The sequence below is a fragment of the Labeo rohita genome, chromosome 7 (genome assembly GCF_022985175.1).
Source record: "Labeo rohita strain BAU-BD-2019 chromosome 7, IGBB_LRoh.1.0, whole genome shotgun sequence".
Classification (NCBI taxonomy): Eukaryota; Metazoa; Chordata; class Actinopteri; order Cypriniformes; family Cyprinidae; genus Labeo; species Labeo rohita.
The window spans coordinates 25,080,735-25,098,672 of NC_066875.1; the positions used below are offsets into that span (position 1 = coordinate 25,080,735).

General features: G+C 36.0%; 4 protein-coding genes across 4 annotated transcripts; 2 read left to right on the top strand and 2 right to left on the bottom strand.

Moving 5' to 3' along the window:
• The first annotated feature begins 207 nt into the window (after positions 1 to 207).
• Positions 208 to 4,530, top strand: grpel1 (GrpE-like 1, mitochondrial). The gene is made up of 4 exons (XM_051115127.1): positions 208 to 349; positions 1,688 to 1,844; positions 2,880 to 2,961; positions 3,052 to 4,530. Exons 1-4 carry the CDS (start codon positions 282 to 284, stop codon positions 3,396 to 3,398), a joined length of 654 nt encoding a protein of 217 aa, XP_050971084.1. The 5' UTR covers positions 208 to 281; the 3' UTR covers positions 3,399 to 4,530.
• A 964-nt stretch (positions 4,531 to 5,494) lies between these two features.
• Positions 5,495 to 10,536, bottom strand: tada2b (transcriptional adaptor 2B). Its single transcript, XM_051115125.1, has 2 exons — positions 10,267 to 10,536; positions 5,495 to 8,844 (listed from the first exon to the last, which is right to left on the bottom strand). Exons 1-2 carry the CDS (start codon positions 10,534 to 10,536, stop codon positions 7,657 to 7,659), a joined length of 1,458 nt encoding a protein of 485 aa, XP_050971082.1. The 3' UTR covers positions 5,495 to 7,656.
• Positions 10,537 to 10,552: 16 nt separating this feature from the next.
• On the top strand, positions 10,553 to 14,616 carry ccdc96 (coiled-coil domain containing 96). The gene is made up of 2 exons (XM_051115124.1): positions 10,553 to 11,955; positions 12,911 to 14,616. The coding sequence occupies exons 1-2, from the start codon at positions 10,837 to 10,839 to the stop codon at positions 13,250 to 13,252; spliced, it is 1,461 nt and encodes a 486-aa protein (XP_050971081.1). The 5' UTR covers positions 10,553 to 10,836; the 3' UTR covers positions 13,253 to 14,616.
• A 2,158-nt stretch (positions 14,617 to 16,774) lies between these two features.
• Positions 16,775 to 17,864, bottom strand: ccl36.1 (chemokine (C-C motif) ligand 36, duplicate 1). Its single transcript, XM_051114877.1, has 3 exons — positions 17,699 to 17,864; positions 17,371 to 17,482; positions 16,775 to 17,258 (listed from the first exon to the last, which is right to left on the bottom strand). The coding sequence occupies exons 1-3, from the start codon at positions 17,772 to 17,774 to the stop codon at positions 17,165 to 17,167; spliced, it is 282 nt and encodes a 93-aa protein (XP_050970834.1). The 5' UTR covers positions 17,775 to 17,864; the 3' UTR covers positions 16,775 to 17,164.
• Positions 17,865 to 17,938: the final 74 nt, after the last annotated feature.

Here is a 17,938-nt window from a genome sequence, read left to right on the forward strand (position 1 = left end):
AAATGCATTCGTGTGTTTTCTGAATTGATGGAGCTGGAGTGATGTAAAAGCTCGACGTAGTTGAGTAATAGTGTGAGGTAACCTTCATTTGGCCTAGGAAAGACGCCGTCCCTTATCACGTGCAAAATGTTTCGACCTTCCTCTCAACCAAACTACAGAATTACGTCAGGTTTGACTACAACGAGGATTGGTCGTGTAGAACAAAATGTAAGAACAGAAGCTGGGATTGGTTGAATGAGACACCCTCGCTCTGCGGGTCTCAGCGTGGACATTGAGTGAAGATGGCGACCTGGTGTGTGCGTGCGATCAGACAGAGCTCTTCTATCTTAGCGTCTCCTTCACTTGTAAGGTAGGTTTTCATAGCAGTGTTGTTGTATGTAATTGAAGTCCAAGCTTGGGTAAATATTTTGCTTTTACGAAAATGAATGATCTTTCTGTTGCGTGACCTGTTCACAACTGAATGATTGATGCTGATGTTCTAATAAGGACCCTCAGATGTACGCCTTCATGTGACAAGGTTTACACAGCATTGTCTTTGTATGTCAAGAGTGTTCCTGTTAGTTACATTATAACAATTATGCAAATTAGTTACGTGTGACTATAGTTGCTTCTCAGTGAAATTTGCTTAAATGTCTTTCAGGTCTTTGCTATATCAATATATATTACATACAGAATGTTTTTCATTGAGTTCAGTGTATTAAAAATAGTTTGACATGGCACTGAACGACTCATTTCCAAAACGTGCTAGTGTCAAAGCTAAGAGTTTCTTAAGTGTGTAGCCTGCTGGTTGTACTGCCTCTGTTTTACCTAATGATTGGTGTAAATCTCAAAACCAGTTGCAGATCTAGTTTGATATGTCAAGGTATCTAGAATCCCGCGTCATTTAACTAAATCCTACGATAAAATTAATCACTTTAAGGTTGAAATTTCTTACATCACCCAGTTTTGACTGTTACTCATAAAGAAGTTATTGTAAATTAACTGGTTTATAATAATATAATAGTAGGTCTTTCCATACAGTGATTGTTTATAATGACAGTGTCTGTTAATATTAGTATTCACTAATATTACTATTTGCTAAATGCATGTCATAGATCTTGTCAATGATTGTTCCATGCATGTTTCATTAAACAAACAAAACAATTTTTGTTTTGTTTCATTTGTTTGTTTTAATTTTAAAAAAATCATAACTGGATCTAACGAAAATGACAGACTTCTCTCTGGTGAACTTAGACTTCCCAATCCTTTAGTCCACTTAAACCTTAACCTTGCAAGCTCATGTTCACCTGCCTTCATTTTTGAGTACCTGCCACAGTCTATAATCTGTTACACTGGGATGTACGTCACAGTATGGTAAAAAAAGGTTTACTTCTGTTTTATTACGACTTTACGTTTCAAAAAGGATAAAAGACACAAAAAGCCTAACATAAGTAAAGATTGTCTTGGGTCTTTAAATGGGTCTTTAGCCAGCCAAGCAAGTGTCGTTTAGATCAATAAGAATGCTAAAGATTTACATTCTACTAGTATTATGTAAATCTGCTTTTGAAAAAAAAATAATTCGTCCCTTTAAGCCTATTTGACAGCAGCAAAAACAACATCTATTATCATATATTGGCTGAATAATCACAAAGTAATAACCTAGGCCTAGGGCTCTGTTGGTGAATATTCTCATCTTTTAACTTCTTAGGGTGACGCCACGTCTCCTTTGCACAGCAGCCCAACAGAAAAGCTCAGGGACTGGGACTGAAGAAGAGAATGGGACTCAGAAACCAGAGGCCAGTGCAGCTGATAAAGCTTTCATGGAAGAAAAGACACAACTGGAAGAACAGCTAAAAGATGTTACGGTACTGCTGTATTCTTTGTCTTAGCATCTGTTGTATAGAAGTTCTAGATGAAAATTCATATAAAATCTGACCATAATATGGTTTCTTGTAGTTCATAACCATGTAATTTACCCTGCACAGTTTGACCTTCAATTGCCCTTGTAGTTCAGTGACACTACAGCCCTTCTTGTCTCTGCATTTTTATCCATTTTTATTTGGATATATATTTAATTTTTTATTTTTTAAGAAGTGCAGTCAGCAGGGTCATGTTTTAGATTAGTGATGTTCAGAAGATTGTAAAGCTGTAAATCAGCTGTAAAGTGTCCCAGACTTACTCAGGATCTGTCTTTGAGTCTCTACACCAGCCTAGTCATTTCTTTACATGTGAAGCATTCAAATTCTGTCATTAATTACTCACCCTCATGTCGTTTCAAACCTGTAAGACCTTTGATCATTTTCGGAACATGTGTTAAGATATTTTTAGTGAAATCCAAGAGATTTCTTACTCTGGATAGACAGTAATGGTACTACTACGTTCAAGGCCCAGAAAAGAAGTTAGGACATCGATTAAAATAGTCCATGTGACATCAGTGGTTCAAACTTAAATTTATAAAGCTATGAGAATATTTATTTTTTGTGTGTGTGTTCAAAGAAAACAAAAATAATGACTTTATTCAACAATCGTGGTACTCTCGTGAACACACGGCAGAGACTGACACGAAATTGTTGAATAAGGTTATTTTTGTTTTCTTTGGGCGCAAGAAGTATTCTTGTAGCTTCATGAAAATATGGTTGAACCACTGATGTCACATGGACTATTTTAACAATGTCCTTACTACCTTTCAGGGCCTTGAACATGGTTTTGCTGTCTATGCAGGGTCAGAAAGCTCTTAAATTTCATCAAAAATATCCAAAGGCGAACAAAGGTTTTACGGGTTAGGAACAACGTGAGAGTAATTAACAACAAAGTTTTCATTTTTCACGTTGAATTTGAAAACGCAACATAATGTTTGTAGTTCGTTGTCTGATCATTTTTTTAATTGTCTTTTGCTGAAGGATAAATACAAGCGGGCACTAGCAGACACTGAGAACCTTAGGCAAAGAAGTCAAAAGATGATTGATGATGCTAAGCTTTATGGTAAGCTGTTATATATAAGCAGTTTTTATGAACAGAGATTTCTGGATCTGGCCGATTTGTTAAATGTTTTAACTCCCATCTCTTCTTCAGGAATCCAGGGCTTCTGTAAAGATCTTTTGGAGGTGGCTGACATCTTGGAGAAGGCAACAGAAAGCGTACCAAAAACTGAAATATCTTCTGCAAATCCACATTTGAAAAATCTCTACGACGGCCTTGTAATGACTGAGGTGCAAATCCAAAAGGTCTTCCAGAAACATGGCCTTGTTAAGCTTAACCCTGATGGTCAGAAATTTGACCCTTATGAGCATGAGGCTGTCTTTCATGCACCTATAGAGGGCAAGGAGCCTGGTACCATAGCTGTAGTTACCAAAGTAGGCTACAAGCTGCATGGTCGCACCCTCCGGCCAGCTCTGGTGGGTGTAGTCAAAGCCCCCTAACTGGTCATACACACTATGATGGGTTATTGCCTGGTCAAGTGATCGGTTTCTGTAATTTAGCTGGTCTTAGGTTCCGCAGATTTGTTTTTTTGTTAAAGATGCCTCTAAGAGGTAAAATCCAACATATTGACAACTGAAGAATAATGCCAGACTAATCTTTGTGATTAATAATGATTATCAATAAAAAAAAAACAGTTCTTGGGTATATTATAAGAGCTGAGTATGTGTGTGGTAGAAGATTCACAGAATCTTTGATTGGTGGCATCAGTATTCTCCGGAGGATCAGTACCATTCCAGGGACTTCTGAGATCTAAAGAAACTAAAGCTTTTGAAGAATCTAAAGCTTTTAAAGAAACACTGCAGCATATTATTTTCCTTATTATACTTATTTGCTATTATACAAATTCTTTGCTCAAGAATGTTACCAGTTTGGTGATGTCTACGACAGCAGTTGTTAGATTCCACTTTTTTTTTTTTTTTTTTTTTTTTGTCAGTGTTATGCAGGTTTTTGAATTTATTTGTACAAGAGAATAATTAGTCTTCTTTACAGAACTTGGAGTAACATTTTATCCAAAAATAAAATGTATAATTTTACAATAATTTGCCTGCTGGCAGTTGTACTTAACTTTCACCTTTAGTTTCATAGTGTGCAAACTAATGAAATATCACACTTCAGTCCACAAATTCTACTAACTACTGATGTTTTGTGACGATCTGGGGCAGGGGTGGCGAACTCCGGTTCTGGAGAGCCGGAGAGCCACAGCCCTGCAGAGTTCAGCTCCAACCCTAAATAAAACTCACCTGCCTGTAGCTTTCTAGTAACCCTTCAGACCTTGATTAGCTTGTTCAGGTGCATTTGATTATGGTTGAAGCAAAACTCTGCAGGGCTGCGGCTCTACAGGACTGGAGTTCGCCCACCCCTGATCTGGGGGAAAGAAGGATGGCCTCTTAAGGCCACTTGAAAGATCAGTCATTAGAAATTGCAGTTGTAATATGAATGGAATGATGCAGAGTTACTGGAAAAAATTTGAATGTCAGATTTAAAAGGGTATTGGATTCAAATTGTCCATCTATGTGAACAGGCTGGCAACTGTCAAATAAAGCATGTACCTCTTTTCAGATCTAGTCATTATTACGTGTTCCATGGATTTGTTATTCATTTTTGGTGAAAGTTTCATAAAACAAGATCGCAAAGGATATTTGACTGAAAATGTATTTCCAAGTATGACTGAATGATTTTAAGATCCATCAATTCACACTGAGGACAACTGAGGGACTCAAATGCTCACTGATGCCTCGAAAGGAAAAACGATGCATTAAGAGCCGGAGGTGAAAACTTTAAATTTGAAGATCAGGGTAAATTTATTTTGTCTTTTGGGAAACAAATATTTTCCATGGCTTCTGAAGGGCAGTACTAAATGAAAAAAAACCCTGATATTTAGGCAAAATAAGAAAAATATATCTCCATTCTGTTCAAAAGTTTTCACTCCCTGGATCTTAATGCATTGTGTTTCCTTCTGAAGCTTCAGTGAGTGTTTGAACCTTCTGTAATAGTTGCATATGAGTCCCTCAGTTGTCCTCACTGTGAAAAGATGGATCTCATACGGTAAAATCGTACAGTCGTTGTTGGAAAGGGTTCAAATACACAAAAATCCTGAAAAACCAAAGAATTTGTGGGACCTGAAGGAATTTTCTGAGAAACAGCAGGCAGTTTAACTGTTCAGGGCAAACATGGGACTCATAAACAACTATAACTAAAAAAAAAAAAAAAAATGCAGCTGTGGATCATTCAGGTAACAACGCAGTGTTAAGAATCAAGCATATGTAAACTTTTGAATGGGGTCATTTTTATAAATTCAACTATTTTCTCTTGTGGACTATATGTAAACATCTTTTATGTGAAATATCTTATTCAGGTCACTAATTAATAAAATAACATGCATTTTGAATGATCCCTCTTATTTTGGCAAAATACTTAACATTTTGCAGATTCAGCAAGGTGTATATAAACTTTCGACTGTAACTGTATTTCTTAAATGGCTCATATAAAAACATGATTTTTAATATTACTAAAAATTGCGGTTTTCTTACAGATGCTATTTAGATAACGCTTTCTGATATGAACATTTATTTACAGTTACAGGCAAGGGAACCTTTCTTTTTCCTAACAATAATAGACAAAAGGTTATATTTCAGCACTTTAATACAAAGTAGGAAATAGCATGACATATGCAATAAAATACTTTCCACATACTTAACATTTTGACAAATATGATCCTTCCCAAATTGACTATTTTACCAGAAAACATTCATGTCACCACTAAGCAAAAAAAAAAACAACTTTTCATCATTTTTAAATGTCACATTGTCTTTAAAAAATTATAAAAATGTACTTACAATAGTGTCTTTCTCTGATGTCATTTTCAGTCTCATATCCCTGCTCACATTTTCTTTACAATTGGTTTTTACTTTAGAAAAATAATTATACTCTCTGAGACAGCATATTGAGTGGCTAAAGAGGAAATATTAAACCTTAAATAATAAACTCAACAATTAAATGTTGATGAGCATGACTCAACTAGTCTTGAAGAATGTCTTGGGTACTTTAACCAGTGATCCTATAACCATGAAGCACAACCTGAAGATGAACCCTTTCTAAAAATGTAAGCACCTCTATACAAATTAAACAAAAAGGCAGTGACAGAACACCATGAAAAATAGAAACCACTCTGCATTTGCCCCACAGTTTCCTTAGTCCTAGTTTCATGAGATATAACACAGTGTCTTCATAACTACATTCATCATTTATCAGACGCTCACAGCCAATATCCTACATATGTCTTGGATGAGTTTCCCTCCAAGCACAACTGTGCACATCTTTAAATGGCTTTAGTCACAACAAATACAATTGTGCGGGATAGTTACGTCACATGTGAAAATCAAGCAGACACCTAAAATAAACTTTAACCTTTGTACATTTTTGATGCGGTACAACTGAATATTAAAATATAATATTAATTACAAGGAAATGGAATAAAAAGCATCAGCCAGGGCAAATATGCTTCAAGGCACACAACATAAGCATTCTCAACTATGAATGACTGTTTATGGGACTTTATATGTACCAATGTCTGGGGCAAAAATGACAGATGAGGAGCATCTTGGCCTTTACAAGAGATTTACACTAAACACAGTTATTTCCAATATCATATACATTTAAAAAAAATGGCTAAAAGTTATGCTGCACTTATCTATTCTATTTGACTCTTCATATATTAAACATTTCAAAACTATGTAAAAATTTGAAACCTCTGCGTCGGCCTCTGTGAACAGTGCTTTTTAGTTTTCTACAGCTTTGGGGTAGACAAGCAGTCAACAATAACATTAAAAATCATGGAAAAATATGTTCGTCTCAGTTGTAATCTAAGATTTGGTACTGCGTGAAGATTTCGTCAAGGCATTTGAAAATTAAAACTGTAGTATTTAGTTGTAACATACAGTCTCAGCTTATAAATCGTGTACATGTTGAGATGAGAACCTTTGATGCTGTATTTACCCAAAATATAAGAATAATACCCTCTTGAAACAGGAGCATTGTGGTAAATGTTTTCCATTGGTGATTAGGGCCTCTGAAACATGCTCAATAGTAACATAACCTCACAAAGGTCAACTCCAAAAAAAAAAAAAAATTATAATAAAACATATAGATAGTATGGAGCATGCTTCATATGACTCACATTCCCACAACTGACACAACAAAATATATCCGAAACAGGCAAATACAGGTTGGAACACAGGAACTTTAGACTTTTGGCAAGCAGAACAAGGATCTGAGCTCATTTCCTTCTTATTACAGAAGAAGAAACTCAGAACCAATTTTAAAAATCTGCTTTGTACAATATTAAACATTCTGTTTATACTCTACTGGCAGGGAACATTCAACACCACTCAAAATCACATTCAAGAGGCATTTTAACATGGGACAATGGGTTTTTGTGGTATATTTTGATGTATTACACAGGAACACTTGATGGAAAGCTCCCTATGGATACTGATTATGTAGTCTAACCATGTTTATGTTCCTATGAGGAGATCTGAGATCGAAGACAAACATATTAAACTGACTGAAGGTCCACATCCAGTAGTGTGGCACCTACAGTCATTTAGTTCTCGCAGGCTTGTCTGAGATGCAATATAAAACAGTAGAAAAATATATTTACAGTCATTATTCTTACAGCCAAATCTTTGGACAGTGTCATTACGAGGCTTCTCGGGATATCCAACCGCTTTCCGACAGGAAATTCAGAATCCGTTTTTTCAGCACCTTGTCCAGATAGCTGGGTAGGCGGCTTTTCGAAGGAATGCCCTGCCTTTTCTGTAAATGGTCTTTGATGATAATAGTTTTGACAGTCAGATAGCGTGTAGGACTGAGGTTCATAGAGTTGCAGAGTACCTTCTCCCGATCGGACAGCAGCTCAAAACCAGACAGGTTTTCGATGGCTGAAAACTCACTGTCCTTCCCCTCCTCTTTGATGGCACTGACTCCTCCACCTCCGCCAAGCCCACCACCTGCTCCAACTCCTCCTCCAAGCCCGGTCACTCCTCCTCCGCCACTGCTACCTCTCTTTGACCCAGCAATACTTTTGTTCTCTTTCCGTTTTTCCCTTTTGTGGCGTGCCGCCTCGTATTCGGCCGACTCGTCGAGTCTCGTAATGCCGTTCCGGCGATACCGCTGAAGCTCTCTGACTTTCGCCCGCAGCATGCGCTCTTTGTGCATGTTATCAAAGAATTCCTCAAACTCGCGTTGTGGCATGAACTGGCATAGGGCGCGTAGTTTCGTCCGTTGTTCTTTCTCTTCCTTCGTAATTTTGCGTTTCGGGGTTGCTGCTGCAGAGGAGCCCAGCGCCCCTGTCGGAATGATAGTGGTACCACTTCCCAATCCTACAGCTCCACCTACGCTCCCAACCCCTCCTGTCCCACTTGGTCGTTCTCGCTCTTTATCCTTTTTGTCCCGTCCCAGAAAGGCTGGTACTAAATTGTAATCACGAGCGATGTTTTTGCGTCGCTGACGCTCACGCAGCTTACGCACGTACATGTCCACATGGGCTCGTTTCATCTCGATCTCGATATCTTCATCATCGTAGTTTACAGACAGGCCACTGATTAGTTTCTCTGCCTCTTGGTCATATTCGATCTCGTAGTCGTCACGAAGTGGCATATATCCAAGCTGCTGCTGCTCCGCAACAGATATGTCTAGTGGGGGTAACGGGGTAGTCAAACTAGGAGACAGCGGACCTCCGCTGGGACAAGTGTGGTCGGTCACGCGGTTGGGGATGCTGTCAGGGATGCAGGCTTTACCCAGATTCCCATGGATATACATGCTCACGTAATGGTCCATGACCTCCTGAGGGGTGCGTGATGCACCCACATGGGCTGCCATATCCTCCTAACACAAAAAAATAAACAAAGATATATAGTTAGTTCACCCTCGTGTCATTGCAAACCCATAAGTCATTCATCTACAAACCACAAATGAAGACAGCAGCTACGCTAATTTTGTCTCTATTTGCTTCTGCATACATTTGACTGCAAGATATAATCATTGCTGTTAATAGTGTTCACCATCTGTTTGATTACAAGTCATTAACTAATAACATGATTTTTACTGTACATTTCTGGCATATAGACATCAATGTGACAGTCACAACTGATAAGATATTACTAAATATAATGTAGAAACTTTCATTTTCTGTATATTAGCTTTGCAATGATTTTTATAGTGAAAAGCGCTATACAAATTTGACCCTGGACTAAAAAAAACAGTCACTAGGGTCATTTTGTTTTAATTGAGATGGTCTGTTGGAACAGGACAATCTTTGGTCGAAATACAACTATTTGAAAATCTGGAATCTGAGGGTGCAAAAAAAACTAAATATTGAGAAAATTGCCTTTAAAGTTGTCCAAATAAAGTTCTTAGCAATGCATATTACTAATCAAACATTAGGTTTTGATATATTTACAGTAGGAAATTTACAAAATGCCTTCATGGAACATGATCTTTACTTAATATCCTAATGATTTCTGGCATAAAAGAAAAATCTATAATTTTGATCCATACAATTATTGTTGGCTATTCCCACAAATATACCCGTGCTACTTATGACTGGTTTTGTATTTGTTTTGTACTGAATTTAATTTGAATGAAGATAGCAACTGTGTCCTTTTAGGAGATACAGATTAAACCGTTTTTATGTTTTGTTTTGTTTATTTTGTTTTATGAAATGTTTTTATGAACATTTCAAAGCTTCAGAAGTTTAATGACATGGACTTTCAACTGAGAGACAGGTTTCATTAAAAATATCTTAATTTTGTGTTTTGAAGACAACGAAAGCTTTATGGGTTTGAAGCGACATGAGGGTGAGTAAATGACAGAATTTTCGTTTTTGGGGTGAGCCTAAACCTTTAACATACAGGTCATAATAATATCAAAGTTACAAACTCAAACAATATTATTTCTTAACATACATTATATTAAGGTAAATAAGCTATGCACATATCAATGAATTACAAAACCACCTGCCTTCAGTAATAGTGCACACACAGTATAAGTTAGTATGTTCTCTCTACTGAAACACTACATTCTGCAGTGGTTATGTAAATGGGTTGCAAAATTAATTTCTGAAATTCATTTTTGGGTTAAACAATCTTTTAATATAATATGCACCACAGACCTAAAGAACTCTAAAGTTTCTTCAGTAAGCAATGCATCATTTGTTGCAGACTAAATATGAACGTTTTGCATTTAATTTGGCAATGCACAGGAAGTTTATTAAAGCCGCAACAATATGGACTCATTTGAGAATCGTACCCAGTTACCAAATCCATATTGCTCGATGGCATCGAGCAGCGACTGCTCTTCCCTGCTAGTCCATCCTCCCTCTGCCTCGGGACCCCAGAGCGAGAATCGCCCGCCGTCAACTTGCTGATAGCCATGCCATCGTCTGTGATTGCCGATTTCGGCACCCGCGGAGAAGCACTCCGGACAAAGTTCAATATCTTGGCATTCGGCACAACGAATCCGCAAATTCGTAACATCTGCAAGGCAGTTCACGCAGTACTTCTTCCCTAGGTCGGCCATATTGCTTACTACCGCTTGTTGTTGGAAGCAGCAGTGGCGCGGGGCTGGGCATGCGCAGTGGAGTATCTCCGGTCACGCCGCTGCGTCTCATTAATATTTATAAGGACGCAGCGAATGCTTGTAATTGGCTCGTTCTCTGGGTGCCCATGGCAACAAGCACGCACTCCCGTACAGACACAAAATAGCTGAGGCAAGCGTGTTTTATGAGCTAAACATTAGTTATTTTAGATAAATTACATGGAATTTTTTTATTACAAACAAAAATATTTTTAAAGATTTTTTGCAAGTCAACCATATAAAATGGAAGAGGGGTCATTAGAGGTAAAACATGAAGAAAATAACACACAGGTGGACAACACTGAAACATTTGAGGACCCAACAGAGGCAGCAAGTGCCCAGGCTGAGGAAGAGGAAAGTGATGAAACTGAACCTCCTAATATCTCAGAAGGTGTTGAGTTTGATGTGGTCAAGCAGGATTCACAGCTCTCAATGGGCGTCCTGACAGAAGACATGTCTATTGCTGAGACAAGTGAACCACAGATAGATGAAACCGATTTTGGGCAACATATGATAACAGAAGTGGAGGATGGAGTAGAACCCGAGACCTTGGAGGACACTGAGGGTCCTGAAATAGGACATTTCATTGACGATCTTCTATCACGTGAGGACACTGAGGATGAAGAGGAAAAGGAGGAGGACAGACTTCCATCTCCTGACCCAGAGAGTGAGAAGACCAGCCCTCCTAATGAATCAACGGTGCCTCCAAAAGAAGAGGAGACTGGCCTCAACATCAACAATACAGAACTTATGGATCTATTACATGAACTACAGGCTGAGAGTGAAAAGCTCAGTAAGCTAAATGGTCAGCTGCAGACCAAAATAGCAGAATACTTTAGCAAGAAGACAGGCGATAAACATCCCAGACTGGAAGGAGATATCTCAGACCAGGAGCAGTACCAAAAGTACATAGATCTCATAGAGAAGCTCAAAGTGCAGCATCACAGTTCTTCGGAGTTTCACCAACAGCAGAGTGAGGAGCTCCATCAGCAGAGCTTAGAGAAACTGAAGCAGGTGGAGCAAGAGCTGAGATCCTTAGCTGCAATGAAATATGAGGCTGCCATGACATCACTGACTGGTAAGGTGGGCAAACAGGCAGCACTGGCAAAGGTGGAACAGCTGCAGGCAGACGAACTGAAGCAGGAAGACAAGCTGGCGTCGGTGCGTCTCAACAATATCAAGCTCAAAAACAAAATATGTCAGCTTGAGATGGAACTTAAATCCAAACGTGAGCTTGCCGATGGCTTGCTGCTGATGGACTTTGAGCAGCTCAAGACAGAGAACCAGACATTCAAAGACAAGCTGAAGGAGCGCAGCGAGGAGCTACTTAGGCTGAAAAGGAAGGTTGCATGCTCTGTGCAGGTAAATGTCATTTTTTTTAATGAATGAATTCATTTGTATTTATTTATTTATTTATTTATTTATTTATGCCTCATTTCAGGAGTGAAATTCATATATTAATGTATTGAATAAATTATATATAATTCTTATTAATAAGGTAATAAAAATACACTACCAGTCAAAAGTTCTTGAACAGTAAGATTTTTAATGTTTTTTAAAGAAGTCTCTTTTGCTCACAAGCCTGCATTTATTTGATGCAAAGTACAACAAAAACAGTAAACGTTTAAAATAATTTTACTATTTAAAATAACTGCTTTCTATTCATATATATTGTAAAATGTAATTTCTTCCTGTAATCAAAGCTACATTTTCAGCACCATTACTCGAGTCTTCAGTGTCACATGATCCTTCAGAAATCATTCTAATATGCTAATTTGCTGTTCAAGAAACATTATTATTAATATTATCAATATTTAAAACAGTTGAGTACTTTTTTTTCAGGATTATTTGATAAATTTGTAACATTATACACTATACTATTCAAAAGCTTGGAGTAAGTATTATTTTTTTATATATATATTTTAAAATATATTAAAATAGAAAGCAGTTATTTTAAATAGTAAAATATTCCAAAATGTTTTGCTGTATTTTGGATCAAATAAATGCAGGCTTGGTGAGCAGATGAGACTTGTTTAAAAATCTTTTGGCTTATTTATTATATATTAAATAAATAATACAAATTAATAATATCTAATTAATTCATAATATATTATTATATAATTCATTATATATTACAGCTGAATGCACAACTAGACTCAAGAAGTCTTTTGAAATGTTGTTGCACATATTAGCTATTCATATAATATATAACGACCTTACATAATAAGGTCACCATTATCCATAAAATGCATTGTATGTAGCAGTGTATATAGATTCAAAATTGTTATTTTTACATATTTTTGTCCCACAACCTCAGGGCATTTCCCATGTGAAAGAGAAGCTGCACTTCATGCAGATGGAGAATAAGGTCAAACACAATCAACTGGCAAAGGCAGACGCATTGGTGGCTCTTAAACGTGAAGTGCTGACACGTACCCGACAGGCTCGTGACGGCCTGCGTGCCGACAACCTTAAGCTGCAGCAGCGTTGTGGCCTGCTGGGAAACACCACCCTGCTGCAGGACTTTGAGGAGAAGGTAGACACCTCTGAGTGCCTGCAGCAGAGACTAGAGATGTTGAAGAGACGTCACGCTGAGCTCATGTTGAAGTGTGCTGGAGTCAAGCAGAAGATCGAGCAAAGCAAACCAGAGGGCCAGTGACAACACAGGTGCACACGCTTACCCTCAGTAATTGTGTTAAATGTCTAGAGTGTAACTTGACAAAGCATATCATATGCAAAGCATTAAACTTAGTTTTTACAAAAGTGAAATATTGGATGAGAAATAATACTTTTAATTAGTCATCCTAAATAGTATTCAAAGTTTTTATCTTTTGTCAAAGTTATTTTCTTTTGTCAAGGTTAGAGCCCAAAATACAAAGAACACAAGTTTTAATTTACTCACATGACTTCTGTAATTTTGCTAGACTTAACTACTTTTTGAAGGATGCTGTTGAATTCTTTATTCTTCATACACTACCAGACAGACGTTTTTGAACAGTAAGATTTTTAATGTTTTTTTAAAGAATTATCTTTTGCTCACCAAGCCTGCGTTTATTTGATCCAAAATACAGCAAAAACAGTAATATTGTTAAATATTTTTACTTTTTAAAATAACTGCTTTCTATTTGAATATATTTTAAAATGTAATTTATTCCTGTGGTCAAAGCTACATTTTCAGCATCTTCAGCGTCACATGGTCCTTCAGAAATCATTCTATTATGCTAATTGGCTGTTCAAGAAACATTTATTATTATTATTATCATTATCAATATTTAAAACAGTTGAGTACATTTTTTTCAGGATTTGTTGATGAATAGAAAGATCTAAAGATCAGCATTTATCTGAAATAAAAAGCTTTTGTAACTTTATACACTATACCAGTTATTATAAAAACAGCAAAAGTGGGGATATTTCTTAGTGTAAATATATCATTAGATGCTAATCACTGTTTCATTTGTAAGAAATAAAGGTTTATTGAAATATGTTAATTGACATAAAAACAATAAAGCTTTAGGGTGACTTTTGCCTGTTATGCCAGACTGAAGGAATGTGTGTGCTAGAAGTCCATCTATTATTAAGATAATGCAATTCAATGACTTATCATAGACTATAACATTTAAACTTTTGCCAAAATATCCGTTTTAAAGTAATTATGTTTGAAATTGGTCACTACTTAGAATAAAATAGCCTGAGTTCAGGAAACATTGAAAAAGGTTTGTTGTGACTTACTGTCGCCCATTACAGCAAACTGGAGCAAGACAGAAAGTCTCCGTGAAATGGCTTGAACTATTTATCTGTTAAATCTGATTAATTTACAGACTGTAACTTAACAAAGCATACCATATTTAGTTTTCAAATGAAAGAAATGCTGAGAAACGATACGTCAAATGTGTTATCCCAAATAATATCTACAGCTTTGTTATTATGTTTATCACAGTGCCAGCAGATGGCGATATTTGTTACAACAAGTCAACTGGGTGGACACTTCTGTTTATTCTAATACATTCTATTATTCTAATTTCACATATTTGACATTTTGAGTCTGTTTTAATTATACAGGGTATTGCTCCAGAAATAAATAATGTGTTAACGTGACTTTTGCCGTGTCAGAGGGGAAATTTTTCAGCTGTGTTTTCCAAGCTGTTGGTGCAGGGTCATGGTGGAACATCTGAAATCTTTTTTCATCTGAAAACCAACTACTAACTGCTTCCGCTACTAGAATGGTATTTTCCATTTAACTTTATAGGTGATGCTGGTTTTGCTAATCACACAATCTATTTTAAAAACAATGAGGAGGTTATGGCCTCCCACAGGAAATGCAGCTGAAGGTAGTACAGGGTCATGGGCAAAATGGCCAACCACAAATTCTAGTGCTCCGCTAACAGCTCTAAAGGTGTTAATATCTAGTGACACTTTTGTATGTAGGTGAGAAAGTACATTCTGCATTAGACAACAATTTGTTAAGCCTATGCAGCTGATCTTTTTAAAATGTCAAATAAGAATGTTCATACTTATAGGCTTGTCTAGTTTGTTTTATCTGAGGCCCTTTCATGCTGTAATAATCAAGTTTAACTGGTCATGATTCCTACTTTTTTGGACAACGTTCTCATTGTACCGTGAAATTAATTTACAACTTACCTGTGGATTAGCACAGCTCTAGTCTGCTAGCTCTAAAAAACCTATAGGAGATCCATGCTAAAAGGTGATCTTTCATAAAAACGACATAGGTTGCAAGTGGAAGAAACACTTTGGTTGTTTTTTTGTTTTTTTTTAAAGGTGTATCCGTTTAACCTATGCATCTTACTAGTATTACAGTTTAGACAGAGTTGACTTATGGAAATACACTACCAGTCAAAAGTTTTTGATGACAAAGATTTTAATGTTTTTTTAAAGAAGTCTCTTCTGCTCACCAAGCCTACATTTATTTGATCCAAAGTACAGCAAAAACTGTAAAATTGTGAAATATTTTTACTGTTTAAAATAACTGCTTTCTATTTGAATTGTTTTCTATTGTAAAATGTAATTTATTCCTGTGATCAAAGCTACATTTTCAGCATCGTTACTCCAGTCTTCAGTGTCACATGATCCTTCAGAAATTATTCTGGATGCTTTTAATTGATCTAAAGTGATGATGAAGACATTTATAATGTTAAAAAAGATGATCTTTTCTTCTGAACTTTCTATTCACCAAAACCTGAAGAAATTCTACTCAGCTGTTTTCAACACAATAATAATAATAATAATAATAATAATAATAATAATAATATATGTTAATAAATAAATAATAAATGTAATAAGCAGAAAATCAGAATATTAGAATGATTTCTGAAGGATCTTGTGACTGGAGTAATGATGCTAAAAAAGCTTTGAAATCACAGGAATAAACATTTTACACAACATTACATTTTAAAAATATATTAAAATAGAATACAGTTATTTTAAATAGCAAAAATATTTCAAAATTGTACTGATTTTGCTGTACTTTGTATTAAATAAATACAGTCTTGGTAAACAGAAGAGAGAAAAAAACATTAAATATTAAAAAAACACTTTTGACTGGTAGTTTACATGTGTAATTGCGTACTGGATATTTGGATGAAAATATTCCAGGTGGCAAAATGAGCAACAATACATTTATTTTGCAATCCAAAATACTGAAACTCCAGTCCAAAGATTTTCTCCTCCTTCATCCGCACGGCAGTATTTTTACAGTATTTTTTATATACTTCAGTCACTCTACACTTATTGTGTGTGCTGTGTTGCATCTATTTGTTCTTGAGCACAAAACAGGAAATTAATATATTCTATGAACACAGAAAAGGTCAATAATTAGTAACTGATATGTACGTATACACTTAAAAGTAAATATGCAGTAAATATTAAACTTTATTACTAAATAATATTCTGTATTAAATAAATAAATAATATATTGTATTAATATATTTCATATTAATATTGATATTTAATATAATAAATAAACATTATAAACTTTATTATTAAATATTAAACTGTGCTTTTAAGAGTTGCCTTAGAAACTAACGTTAATTTGGTTATGTCACCATTTCTATTGCTTTTTTTCTGTCTGTCAGACAGTGTTATTTTATCTTGCTTTGAATAAGCTCTGCTGATGTACGGTATAACTGAGGAATGCTGATGTGATTTTACAACAAAATTCATCATAAAGGGTTTTGTGGTCTGTTTTATTAGAATGAAGAACATCATATAAGACAAATGTTGTTATACAGAATGAAACAAAAGCAAATTTCTCTCTTTAGCCTACAAATAAAAAAAATAGACTATCATAAATCATCCCTGTAATCCTAGTAAGAATAGGGTGATTGTTGTCTGTTAACATTTTGCAGTAAAATTAACAGTTTACAGGTAAACAGTTAAAGTTAAAAAAAAATACTAAACTCATTAAAACATATTGCATTTACTTGACATGATGCCATGATAATGATGAAAAGAATGACAGAGCATTACAGAAAGATGGTTACTGAGCTAATACTTCACTTGAGAAACAAACAAAGCCGTTCCTTTTGGCATGTTGATCATCACCACAGCAGCATCACTACATATTGCTGTCATCGACTACTTTGATGGCATTCCTCACCCAGCCGAGCTGAGGATTCACGCACATTCGGTAACCCTTCTTCGTGACAAAACTGTTAGAAGGAAAAGATCACAGTTACTCCACACAGAAATCTAACGCAGTATAATGGATTTCCATTCAACAGTCTTGACAAATTATGATTATGTTGACAAATGAAAACTCACATGACTCCAGGTTTGGTGCAGTCCACTCTTGTCTCTATGTAGGAGTCGATTTTAGCAATGGGGATTTTTCTCCCATAATAATTAAAACAGCATTCGGATGGCAAATTGGAATCTGTTGAAAAATATAATACATGATAAATCAATTTCTTAATATTTTGATGTCCAACACCTAACTGTTAACAGATAAACAAATTGCTAATTGTCGGGAAAACCATTAGATCGCTTGTTCACTCTTGGAAATGAGTTTTACAACAAAGTGGGTTTTTTATATATATACATGTTAGTTCACATCACTGAACAAATAATGAAGTTTTAGGGTGACACTTACTGTTGCCCATTGCACCAGACTGGATGAACGCAACTGCCAGAAGACCAATAAAAAGACAAAGACAATACTGACGCATAGCTGCAGATTTAGATTCGTCTTCTCGAGATAAAGCGGTTATCAAATGTATAATGTCCTACAAGCGTTACCTTGGTTTTAAAAGGTAGAAGGGGAGGGGGCAAGAGTGGTTTTGGTAAGGGGGCAGGTTATAGGTGAGAAATGTTCCACTGTGATCAAAACTGA